The sequence below is a fragment of the Actinia tenebrosa genome, unplaced genomic scaffold (assembly GCF_029948245.1).
Source record: "Actinia tenebrosa isolate PJP-AT-01 unplaced genomic scaffold, QUT_ActTen_1.0 PGA_scaffold5__44_contigs__length_20552954, whole genome shotgun sequence".
Lineage (NCBI taxonomy): Eukaryota > Metazoa > Cnidaria > Anthozoa > Actiniaria > Actiniidae > Actinia > Actinia tenebrosa.
Window position 1 is genome coordinate 3,501,682 of NW_028292582.1, and position 12,139 is coordinate 3,513,820.

General features: G+C 34.8%; 3 protein-coding genes and 1 long non-coding RNA gene across 4 annotated transcripts; 2 read left to right on the plus strand and 2 right to left on the minus strand.

The window, feature by feature from the left end:
• Positions 1-312: 312 nt before the first annotated feature.
• Positions 313-5,216, minus strand: LOC116301783 (HAUS augmin-like complex subunit 1). The gene is made up of 9 exons (XM_031710899.2): positions 4,941-5,216; positions 4,599-4,773; positions 4,231-4,363; positions 3,666-3,800; positions 3,131-3,254; positions 2,967-3,032; positions 2,727-2,798; positions 2,245-2,292; positions 313-1,805 (listed from the first exon to the last, which is right to left on the minus strand). The coding sequence occupies exons 1-9, from the start codon at positions 4,968-4,970 to the stop codon at positions 1,755-1,757; spliced, it is 834 nt and encodes a 277-aa protein (XP_031566759.1). The 5' UTR covers positions 4,971-5,216; the 3' UTR covers positions 313-1,754.
• Positions 5,217-5,243: 27 nt separating this feature from the next.
• On the plus strand, positions 5,244-11,749 carry LOC148906339 (uncharacterized). Its single transcript, XR_016121295.1, has 2 exons — positions 5,244-5,437; positions 11,206-11,749. It is a non-coding gene; the product is annotated as an uncharacterized LOC148906339 (long non-coding RNA).
• On the plus strand, positions 5,757-7,126 carry LOC148906340 (uncharacterized). Its single transcript, XM_089037744.1, has 3 exons — positions 5,757-6,011; positions 6,192-6,277; positions 6,419-7,126. The coding sequence occupies exons 1-3, from the start codon at positions 5,772-5,774 to the stop codon at positions 6,831-6,833; spliced, it is 741 nt and encodes a 246-aa protein (XP_088893870.1). The 5' UTR covers positions 5,757-5,771; the 3' UTR covers positions 6,834-7,126.
• LOC148906341 (uncharacterized) lies at positions 7,187-9,813 on the minus strand. Its single transcript, XM_089037606.1, has one exon. The coding sequence runs from the start codon at positions 9,811-9,813 to the stop codon at positions 7,423-7,425; it is 2,391 nt and encodes a 796-aa protein (XP_088893732.1). The 3' UTR covers positions 7,187-7,422.
• Positions 11,750-12,139: the final 390 nt, after the last annotated feature.

The following is a 12,139-nucleotide window of genomic DNA, read 5'->3' on the forward strand; positions in this document are numbered from 1 at the left end:
ATGACTATGATGTTTACATAGAAAGCTAAGAAAAATTTACTTTCTAAAAAGGTTAAGATATTAATAACTGCTCTTAAAAATGTCAAAGGAATCTTGACATTGGTGCTTAATTTACGTTCTTAACAGTATGTTTAATTTTAAACTGACTGAAACATTTCAATTTGATTGCGTGTAGCAAAACAAGCCCCCCTACTATGATGGCTGGACCTTTGAGATTCTATGCATGGTTTAGCAGAATGTTCAAATGTAAACACACTAATTTATGCTGGTTAAGTATGGCTGTTCACATGCAAGAGTACACACAATGAAAAACACTTTTCTATAAACAATTTTTATTTTTAATGTTTAAGAATAACAGAGAAGCAAGTCAAAAAGAAGACATCCCCTGCACCAAATATTATTAAAACGTAAACCTTAGATGTTTTCTAAAATGCTGGAAGAATTTCAAATACATGAGTTTTTGTTTACTTCTGATCTGACACATTCCTCTTCATTCAAACAATCATGGATTAGTTAATTGAAAATAATTAAGCGTGAAATTACTGGCATTGTAAAAATTAAAGTGCTCAATATCTCAGTCTCGTGGATTGAGTTCAGACTTGACCTTTTCTGGTTAATTTGCACGAAAACAAATAACTTGTTTCAACTATGCTTTGCATATCCAGAAGTTAAAAAAGGGCAGATCAATATTGTTAGATATGAAGCAAAAGATTTGACAGCTCACCAAAATGTTCAAAGAAATGAGTTTTAAAACTAGCGAATGTAGTACATCTTGCACTATTTTTTGTGAAACGTCTTCAGTTCAACTTGCAATATAAATTAATGTAGTTTGTGTCAAATCTACATTACACAGCTTCTTCCTTGCTAGCAGAATCTCCCTCGTTGGCAATTCTTGGCAAGAATTCTCTGCCAAGAATCACCAAGGAGGAGACTCTGCTAGCAGGGAACACATATCTTCAATATGGGTTAGGAAAGCTGAAAAGTAATTTCTTGAATCCAGCTTTGTCTCTATACTCCTTTTTACAGTGCCATTCTGTGACCACGAATAATACTTCCTAGCTGAGGCTGGAGCTTCCGCGCATACTGTAGCAAAACTACAGTTTATCATGCGTGGAAACTCCAGCCTGAGCTAGGAACTATTATTCATGGTCACTGAATGGAACTGTAAAAAGGAGTATTGCATTACATTATTACATTATTTTCAGAGCACATATATAGAAAAAAATTTTTTTTTCATCCTACTTGTGATCATATATATGAAGTCTCTTCAAATCATCTAATAAGCTGCTTACAATAATTTTGGGCTATTTAAGTTTCACCAGAATGATTTTGGTTGTTATGGAATTGTATTACTAGAATGCAGACTACATTTTCTCAAGAAAATGGATGAACACTAGCCTAACACTAGCAATGCAAATTCCTTTTATTTTTGTCCAAATTAGTTGCCTTTTTTACAGGTTCATAACCTGCACTCCAACATCAAACCTCCCCTAGAGCATGGTGTTCACCCATTTCAGACCTTGTGTCATTCCAGTGTATACTTCTTTGTTTGAGATATAGCTCATATTCATGTGTCTTCTCATGCACAACCATTAAACAAAGTAATGATATTATAGGGAATGACTTATGGTATGAAATGAGAAAAGTTGCCCAAGCTAAGAAGGCCTAGAGGAATGAGGATGTTACAAAATTCTAGCTCCTCCCAAAGAAATAGAAACCGTTGTTGTAATCACTTGTACATCTATACAGTACCATCAAATATGTAGCATATCAATGTTGCTTGATAACTGCTGCTCCAGTCTTGCCTGAAGAAAAAAAACAAAACAAATATGGTTCTTTAATGTTGTTAAGTAATCTTCATACTTTACTCCACTTTAAAAAGCTCATGCAGCATCCCAGGATATTAGTCAGGTTTCAACAGTTTTGACTACCTTCCCTTCAACAGGAAATTACCCACCCTCCTTTAACCTACCTCACCATATAAAAAAACAAATGTTACAGTTTTCCCTAATTAAGATGCAACTAACTGAATACATGTATATACTTGGAAGTATCAATGGTTCAGCTTAGAATACACCACTCTTAATAAATAAGATTTATTTGGTCTTACTGTACATCAAGTTTTCACAATTAATCAATTAATTTTGTTCATGTTGTCTGCTTAGAGTGTAGATAGTAGCCAAGTGTTGTAACCATGGTTACCAATCAAAACAATAAGTGATAACTAAGTGGTACAGTACTTACTAGTTCTCTCTTTGCCTCTTCTACTTTGACTTTAGCAAGTGATAAATCCTGAAGAACATTTCACAGACATTATATTAAACATCACGTTAATTAACAAAACTTGGCTACAGTATATCAAATCTTCAATCCAAATTTTACTATTATTTTTTATCAATACCCTAAAACAACCTCTTATCTGGGCTGGTTGAAGTCAGGACAGTATAGCTAACTCACAGATTTAATTGGAATTTAGCATGTTAGGTTTAAGAGGAAGGAAACTGGAAAACCTGGTGAAAACTCTCAAGTTAGGTTAGAGAGTCCCAACGAACACTATGGTCATGTGATGCCACGTGCTGGAATGAAACCCAAGGGCCAGAGGTGAGAAGTTAATGGACTACACTTCTCCACCATTGATTTGTCAAATCATGGTTAGACTTTGTTCTTTGCAATATGGTTATCTGTATGAGATGAGATGTACAAGGTATTTGATATATTGGACTTACTGGAGGTAAATTTTGATAACTTTCCAACTTATTTTTCAGTGGTTTACTTTTCTCTTTTAGCAAGTTGATATCCTGAAATAATAAATTTAGTTGTTTTCATTGGACATTACCTAGAATTATACAGTAAACGACAGCACAGATAATAAATGTAATTGATAATGAGCCTTAGCGCACATAGATATACATTTTACATGCATACAATAAATTGTAAAATATATTCAGATATACAGTAATGTATACCTCAGCTTTCTTTACTAAATTTTCATGAAAAATACTTGACTCAAGCCCCAATGACTTCTGGTATTCCTATAGAATTGAAATAAAATATATATAAGAAAAGCAGTCATCGATTTAATTAATATTATTCTGTATGAACCTACACATTATAAGTCTTTACTACTTACCTCTAGCTCTTTTACAATCCTTTGATATTCTTTTGCTTTACTTTGTAAGAATCCAGTTTCTTGGGACCTTTTATCCAAGATTGGCTTTTGTAATGTATGTTGCTCCTCTAGGGTTTCCAGAGCTCTAAATAATAAAGAGATTGTGGAAAATACAGTACAGCTCACGGGAATGTTAACATGTCCATGCACCCATGACTACACTGTGTAGTGTGTGTGTATATGTAGTGTTCATGGTAATTCAACGTGTGCAGTCAATGCATAAGCATGCATTTTCTTATTGTTATAGTCGGTCTTTTGTTCTTTATGTTCTTAGCTGGGAAGCCAAGGGATCCGGCTTTTACATGCATGGTAGTAAATTCATGTATAGCGATATAAAATTATACTGTGTAAGTTGGCTGATAATATTCCGAAGTCTGGCCAATGTAGCATATTGTATTTGAACAGCCTTTTTTTTCTAGTTCTGATCACAAATCTTCATTCTAAATCTTGGGATACCAAACTCTATAAAGATGTGATAATAATCAATATACTTTACCTTTGCAAAGTGTTGGCTTTAACTAATGAGGATTTCGTCTTGGCCAAAAGCCTGGAATAAACTCTTTTCTCTTCTGCTCTTTCATCCAGAATAGCATCTAAGGCACAAGATTGGTTGGCTATGCCTAGCATTAGGCTATTAATAAACAAACACATAAACAACTCTAAATATGAATCATGTACAACTTTTCTTGCATTTTTTATTTTTAGATTTTAAAGTTAGTTTTAGCTTTTATATAACACTGAAATATGTTACCATTTATATTTGATTTGATAAAAATTGTGAGTGCTCTTCATGCACCTGGGACCCAGATGCAGATCTGATGTATGTTTTCTCATATTTTACAGAAGCAACCATTCTACAAATTCACAATAGTCTGCATTCTGCATTGGTAGCTTTTTGACTAAAAGGGGGCTAGCCTATTCTGCTCCCTAATATTTATACATTCATCTACCTAATATTTCAAAATTCTAACATCATGCAAACATATCTTTACATTCCTTTACCCAACTGGGTTATGCCCTATTCATAACCAAACCTTTTTGGTTTTGATTACACATTGTACCTTGATGACGAGCAATCCTTAAGTCCTAGGAGAAGAGAGACTTCTGAGAGTGTTTTGATGCTATGTGAACCAGACTGTGATAAACTTGTTAGTGTGATTCCAACATCATTCAATATTCTGCTTATTCTCTGTGCTGTACGTGTGTGAAGAACAAGAAGAAAATGGTACTTGATATTGATACGGTTTTGCACTGATTGAGACATATATATCATGACAGGGAAATTCAGCAATAGACTTTGGTCGATCAAAGACATCATTAGAGTACCAGTAGGTAATCTGGTAATAAAATTGGAGTGGGGTAGACCATATCATAATAATCATTGGCCTTCTCTTATTATCCATGTTCATATTACAACTATCTATTTTACCCTCAAAATCATATTCAGCTGTTTTCTGAACCATGTCTTCAATCACGATCTCTGCATCACGGTCACATCTCATGTTCCTGTCTGCCATCTGTTCTAATATTTCAATAGTTTTGTTGTTGATCTCATATTGAGGAATGGGCTCATCACCAAATAATCCTTCCAGCCACAATTTTACCTGTGCACAAGAGATACAGTCCATATACATGCATTTTTATTTACGTGTACAAAACTTTCGTACATCATGTAAGCTTATTATCTTATACAACAACAACAAACGAGAGAACAAGCCTAGAAAAATAAGGAGAGAAACTCAAAGTCAACAGAGCAATTTATAATTCGTACCTTAAAGTGCTTTTGTTCATTTAGCTCCATCTTTGTTAAGTTATTTTGGAGACGATATTTTGTGTGTTTGGACAGTCGTTTTACTATGGTCCACTGTGGCTTGTATTTTACAAGTTCTACGCTCGATCGTTCATAAAATTGTACCTACGTAAAGCCCAGGTATTGAATACCTAGAAGGAATAGTTAAGTTTTTGAAAAATTGAAATCATAACGAAGAAAACAAGAGAATTTTATTCAGTGTTTTCCACATTCCTGGATCTCTGTCTGACTTGTTTGAAGAGGTAGAGGCTATTTCGCGAGACTCAAAACGACATCCCGAAAATGACGTCACCTTCGTGTTCCCGACAGATTCGCTCCGTCGTACCGACTCGTGACGTGACCAAGAACAAACAAGATGACGCTGATGCGTTTCTATTCTACTACCTTTCTCTGTGCTTTTCTTATAGCTTTTCTTTTCTTACATGAGGACTACCTCCAAGTTCCGTACAAAAATAAAGGTGAAATTTTAGGCAAAGTATTTTAACAGCAATTGTTTGCAAAATCGTAACAATGTTTTATTATTGTGTCATTTTGGGACTCACGAAATAGTTGTTTAAAACTTTGGACGTTACTTCGCGAGTTCCAAAATGACAGCGCATAATTATTGTGTCATTTTGGGACTCACGAAGTAGTTGTTTTAAACTTTGGACGTTACATCGCGAGTTCCAAAATGACAAGCTTTTTTAAGCTCAAATTTTCTCTTAAAATTCACAACTGTACGTCGAAACTATATCCTTTTAGACTTCAGTTTTTTTAATCGATTTACATCTATTTTCATAAACATGCGACCTCATGGCGAAAAATTACGTACAGTCAGCGGTTCGGTACCGCGGGCGCGTATTCATTGTTCAATATTGTACTAAGATGGCTGCCAGTACCAATCGAAAAACGATGCCAGGATTCTACAGACAGCTTAATGAGTCTGCAACCTGGTTTTTAGAGCCAGTAAAGGTGATGAAAAGAAACAGGATGACAAGTGGCCCATATTTTGCAGTAGAAAGGTTAATTTCGAAGCGAAACTACAAGGGAAATGTAAGTAAATTAAAAATTTTTGACAACTTCATTCTTACTTTTTCGGCATGCTTGTGACCATTTTCTTAGCTTTAAAAGTCAAAATTTTAATTTTTTTTTCGAAAAAAAGGATTCTGACTCCTGTTTAGTTAGTAAGCTTCACATTTCCCCCCAATTTAACAAGGATTTTTGTATTTTCAGACTGAGTATCTTATCAAGTGGGAAGGTTACAGCTCGTACTGCAGTAGCTGGGAGGATGAGGGGAATCTAACAAAAGATCTGATCCGGTAAGTATTAATGCGAATCTAGTGATTTTTGCTCATGTAAATTACATGCCAACATAAAACTTTATTTAATCATACTCTACTAACTGTGATTAAATTAACCTCTATTAACTCTGGATTAAATTCACTCTCTTTTTTTTACAGAACATTTGACAAACCTATAATAGACCATCCAAGACTGGAAGCAAACATTGACTGCTTGTTACATAACATAACTGCTAAGCTAAAAAGCAAATCAAGGGCTCCAGTTTCCTTTTGTTTTGACCATGATTGTTTTCGGTTTTTATTTGGGGGTAAGGGAACTGTATCTAGGGATGACAAAGCATTTATGCTAGAAAAGGAGGATTTTCAATGTTGTCATTTTTTCAATGATTGGGATCAGTGTTTAGATAGCAATGGGGATGGAGTCATTATTCAATTTCCAATGAAGGTGGGACTAGTTCTTTCTTTATCACCAAGTGTAACTGTTTTTCAAAATAGGAAATTAGTAAAACAACCCAGAATGCCAATAGAAAAGCTGAAAATTGATTTTTTTCGTAAGCCTTTCTCCTGTATTTAAATTGTTTACATTAGGGAAAACATTTAAATATAAACAAATTACTTGAAAGTATCATTTGTAAAAGACATGAAAAGTTATTTATCAGCTTCTAAAAAGACACTCTAACTCATTGTTTTTTCCCCAAACAGTTGAATGACTGTGTCATCTATGTGAATTGTCAGTATAATGAGTGTCAAATGGGCTAGCTAGTGTATTTTATTCAATATGCATTGCATTTTATGTCTGCTATTACTTGATTTTTGTAGATAAAATCCATTGTCAAGCAAAAGCTAACAATTTAAAATTTTGTATTTGTCAATAGAAGATAAAATAGTGCAAATTGTAAAGATAATTTACATTGTACTTCTTTGAACTTTTGTAAGCAAACAGGCTAATTTTTAAATTTTAAAGCAATTAATTTGAAAAAAGTAGCTATTAGAGTGCCATGAACATAGTAATAAAATAGTAACACTATGTGAATGAAATTGTATATAGAAAAGCTACTTAAAGTATATTGCAATTGAATATATACAATATGAGTCAATGGCATGAAATTAAAACATCTGGGTAATTAAAAAACTATAATATTTTTAGTATTTCAGTATGCCAGTCATTTGCATTTCTCTTTGAGATAAAATTGTCTCTTTGTTTTCTTTTTTATTCCCTCTTCCCAGTAAACAGCATTCTTTTTCTCATATTTTCTTCTTTTCCTTTCATTATCCCTTAGACTCCATTGCCTACTTTCCACTCTTAAGATATCTGCTGTTGAGTCCCACTTGTTTGATTTTCTTAGGACTACAGATCTAGCAACATCATTGTTTTTCTCCACTCCCTGTCCTGTAAAAACTTTCAATGACTTGTACATTTGAAGAAAATATGGTACATGAGCTACTAAGATATGCATATAAGGTGTTACCCTTCTCCTCTCATACCCCTTCATTTTTCCATTCAGGGAAACAAACAACTTCACCCAAGCTACAGCTTTAAGATGGAAGATAGATGGATCTTGTTCTGGTGACCAAGTGTTGATAATGGCATAGAGCTCACCAAAGTTATTCCATATCTCTATAACCTTTTGTCCCAGGTCTTGACACTGAAAAAGTTCTAGAGTTCCTTCTTTTTTTGGAAATTCTTTAAGAAGTTTCTTTTTGTCATCTCCTGTAAGACTGGTCCACTTATATCTTCCACTTGCCCTCCCATCTGCATTTTTTTCTTCCCACACATCAAAAGAAATTCCTAGTGACTTAATATGCTCCACAGTTTTCTTTAGCTGAACTCCCCTCTCTTGTCCCCTAGCTCTATTCACTTCAATAATTTTGTCCCAATCTAGTGCAGCATCTATCACATTCTCTAGCAAAATATCTGTTACTCTTAACATAAGATGAAGCTCATCTACGACTACATGGTCTAGTTGAATCTTAATAAGTGGTTCTCGTTCGCACCCATAGTCGTAGTTATTTTTCTTGCTGGGATGGTTTTTGTACAAGGTAAGTATTTCTTTGAGAGTTCTGCATAGAGGAAGCTTATTAAAATTGGAGAAATCAGTGTCTACTTTCCATCTATCTTCTTTGGGAATCTTACACCAGGCACAGGCATAGTCAGCTGTGGCAGATTTTAATCCAAGCATTAGCAAAATAAATTTGTAATCACCTCCCAAGAAAAATTCAGTGTTCGGGTGTTGTCCATTAACTTCTATAGAACCACTCTGTATCAAATCATTGATTTCTTGAAAAATTGATTGGAAGGCATCCCTTAGAACTTCATAATTTTCAGGTGCATCGACAATGGCAATGGTCCTGTTTCCCTTAGCAGACATTACATCTTGTCCCGATTGCAGCAAAGAAAATGAGAGAATTATATAATTACTATTCCTGGTCATACGAGCACCATCACCATTTACCTTGATTTTGATCTTATCATTGGCTACAGAAAAGTCCCTTGCATTTTTAAAGAAATCTGTTACCTGTACTTTGAGTAGGTCAGTTAGAGAGTTTACTTTAGAACCATGGTATGGGCCAGGAAGTGAAGATAAATGGCACATGTCATTAAGGTTGGACCTGCACTGTTTGATTAAATAAGATTTGGGAAGTCCCTCACAAATAAAAGAAAATTCATGATAAAATTTGTCACCAACACAAAACTTGTCAAGTAGATATAAAACCTGCTCAACTTTGGACTTTTCTTCATTGGTCAAGTTGTTATAATTTTTTCCCTTCTGACTACCATTTAAATCTAGCATATGGGTATCTCCTGATTCTTGATCCTTAATTAGTAAAGCCTGTATGTCTAGGCCAAAAGAATTGGAAAACCAAAGTGCTGTTTTTGCTCTATTTAGAAAACAGTTCAGTGTTCTGCTCTTATTTTTTGTCGATGATAGAGGTTTGCCTTGAAATTCGTTTTCATTTTCTAGTACAGAAATGTAGCTTTGTAGTTCAGCATTGGACTCCTGAAGATGTTGAATTTGCCTATCTCTATTTGCTATTTCTTGCACAAGACAATCAAACATATCTTTCTTTGCCTTTTCAATATCATCATACCTTTTTCTCCATTCCTCCACTTCATTCCTTAGAGTACCTAGCTCCTCGTTCCACTGATCTACGGTTTTAATTTCGCCTTCTCGAATATGAAAATTTTTGCTTCTATCATTCAGTTGCTTCCTAGCTCTACCTTTAGTCTTCCTATATTCTTGAACTACTGATCCTGCTATTTTTCTGATGTTATCGTTTATTCTATTTCTTACTTTTTCTTCAGAAATAAAAACAAACGCATTACCTGGCACACTCCATTCTAGTAAATCAACAAAATTTACCTTTGCATTGTACCGATCTTCTTGTACAATTTCGTGCCATAATTTCAGTAGTGGAAAAGGTATTTTCACTGCAAAAATTACTTTATCGTTTCCCCTACTATAAGCATAATGAAATTCAGAAGAAGACAACTCAACGTTTGAGAGATCTTTATTCAAACGGAGCCGATGGTAATGTGCAAACACGTCCGACATTTTGAAAAACTAGTAAACAGCTGATCGATTGACAGATGATTTTACCGCCAAAATACGATCCACAGGCTCTCAGTCCTCCTCTATGAAATTAGTCAGTGATAACCTGGGACTTAGATGATATATTGAATGATGGGATACAAAATGGCAGACGAAGAATCGATAGTTTTTCAGATATTCTCTTCGAAATTCGCTCTAATTGTACAAGAATACCGCGCGTCATTAGGAATATAAGCGGAAGAAGATTCAAAATTTCTATTCTACCTCATGTTTGGCTGATTTTGGAACCGGTAAAACGAATTTTTTTGCTTATAATTTTGGTTTAAAAACATTGTTTACATGATGAACTTCAAACCTGGATATGTGCAAAACCTATATATTCTTCATTTACATTATTAGAAAGCTGGATTTTCGTGCGAAAATCAGTAAAACAGCATGTCGGCCATTTAATTTGTCTATTCACTCTATGTTTTAACGGCTAAATCTTTGAAAGTAATTGGAACCGGTAAGACGATATTTTTTCCTTTCAAAAATGTAATGACATTATCGATAATTGTTAGGAAAAAAATATTGGATATGTGCAAAATGTAAATATTTCTCACAATAAATGCTAGGAGGAAAAAACTCGGGATTCTCGAAGGCAGCGAAAACCCAAATTTCAGTGTGTAACTCAAGTTGATGATGCAATAATGTAGGCGCATAGGCTCGTAGGCATGTAGGCGCTTACAGGCTCCTATTCTTGGATGCCTGGAGTGGGAGGGGGGGGGGGGTACTCCTATAAATGGACTATACGGGGATGATGCGATGAAGAAGGTATGGTTTTTTGAGCTTCTTCTTTGATCCAGCCCCGCCCCTCAGAAATTCAACATCCCTATGTGTGTGTGTGAGGAGAGGGGCATGGATAGTTTCTGGTACTACACAATGTTATTTTGTTAATTGTTCATCATAACTAGTATCAAAACTACCTCATAGTCTGAAGTAGGGCAGGGCAGCCAAACCTTTTAGTATTTTGAACCAGAAATCTTCGCTTTTTAAATGAAAAATGATCACCATTGTCCTGCAAAAGTGTGGATAGATTTCTTTAGAGAGATAGTTAAGAGAGACATTGACTTGTTTCTATTCATAACTTAAGTACCTGCATCTTTTCAAGATATTGCCTTTTATCAGCCTTGTTTCTGTCAATACCATGATGACAATCATAGACCTTTTATGCCATTTATCACAGATGGTGTGCCATCAAACTCTATTCTGCTAGAAATTGTTGATTTTTCCGAACATTTGTTTTGGTTTTATTTTTATAAAAAAAAGATTTAATAAATATCTTTCACATGTAGATAGATTGATAAATCATTCAATTAATTCTATTTTTATTACTTGTTTTATTACTTGTTACAGATAAATATTCCTATCGACTATGTCTCATTTTCTCATTGGACTCTGAAGATGACTTACACTCAGGTTGTGGAAATGTCAGTCACCACCAACTACAGTCTTTTTCAAGGCTACACTCACCCGGACAATCACATTTCACACCAAATTCAACTTATTTCTTTCATTTTTCTCTTTCTGTTCTTTCACTTTTGGTGTAATGCAAATTCTTTTAGAATTTTTCATTTCATTTTCCAGGTTAAGCAACATGCTATTAACAAATACTACAGAATGTCTCTGTGATCCATGCCATGTGTATATAATGTCATAACATCTTATAAAGAAAAAAAGTTAATACATATATACTATAAAAATAATTTATTACTACAGTAGTCATAGTTGTGACCTTATAAATTAGAATAATTGTTCTCTTGAATTTTTTCCGGGGACTCTGGGAGGAGGAGGGTAGAGGGAAGGAGAAATGATCATGGAGAGAGCTTAGTATTTTTTTATTAAAAATGCCAACATACCTTTTCTTGCAAAATTCTTGCAGTAAAACACACAGAATTTACTTGTTGTAGCAGTTTCAAATTGTCTAAACACCTCTAAGGCTTCAAGCTCATTCGAAACATAACCAAAATCAGGGGCGAATCCAGGATTTTTTCAAAGGGGGGGGGGGGGGGGGGGGGGGAGGGTCGTAGCATTGATTGAGGTGGTAAAGAGATGTAGCAGACCAAAGGGTTAGGGAGACAATTATTTGCTGCAGGCGAGCATGGTTGTTTCAGGTCCCACACACGGCGTATAGAAAAAAAGGTGAGCAAAATGTGCCCAGCACCCCTGTTTTAATAAAACTCGCAATGCTGTTGGTGTTGTCATGAAAAATTATGATAATAAAAAATCACGATGGCTCTCATAGGGGTGGTCGCAACTCCCAAACCCCCCCCCCCCCCCCCCCACTTAG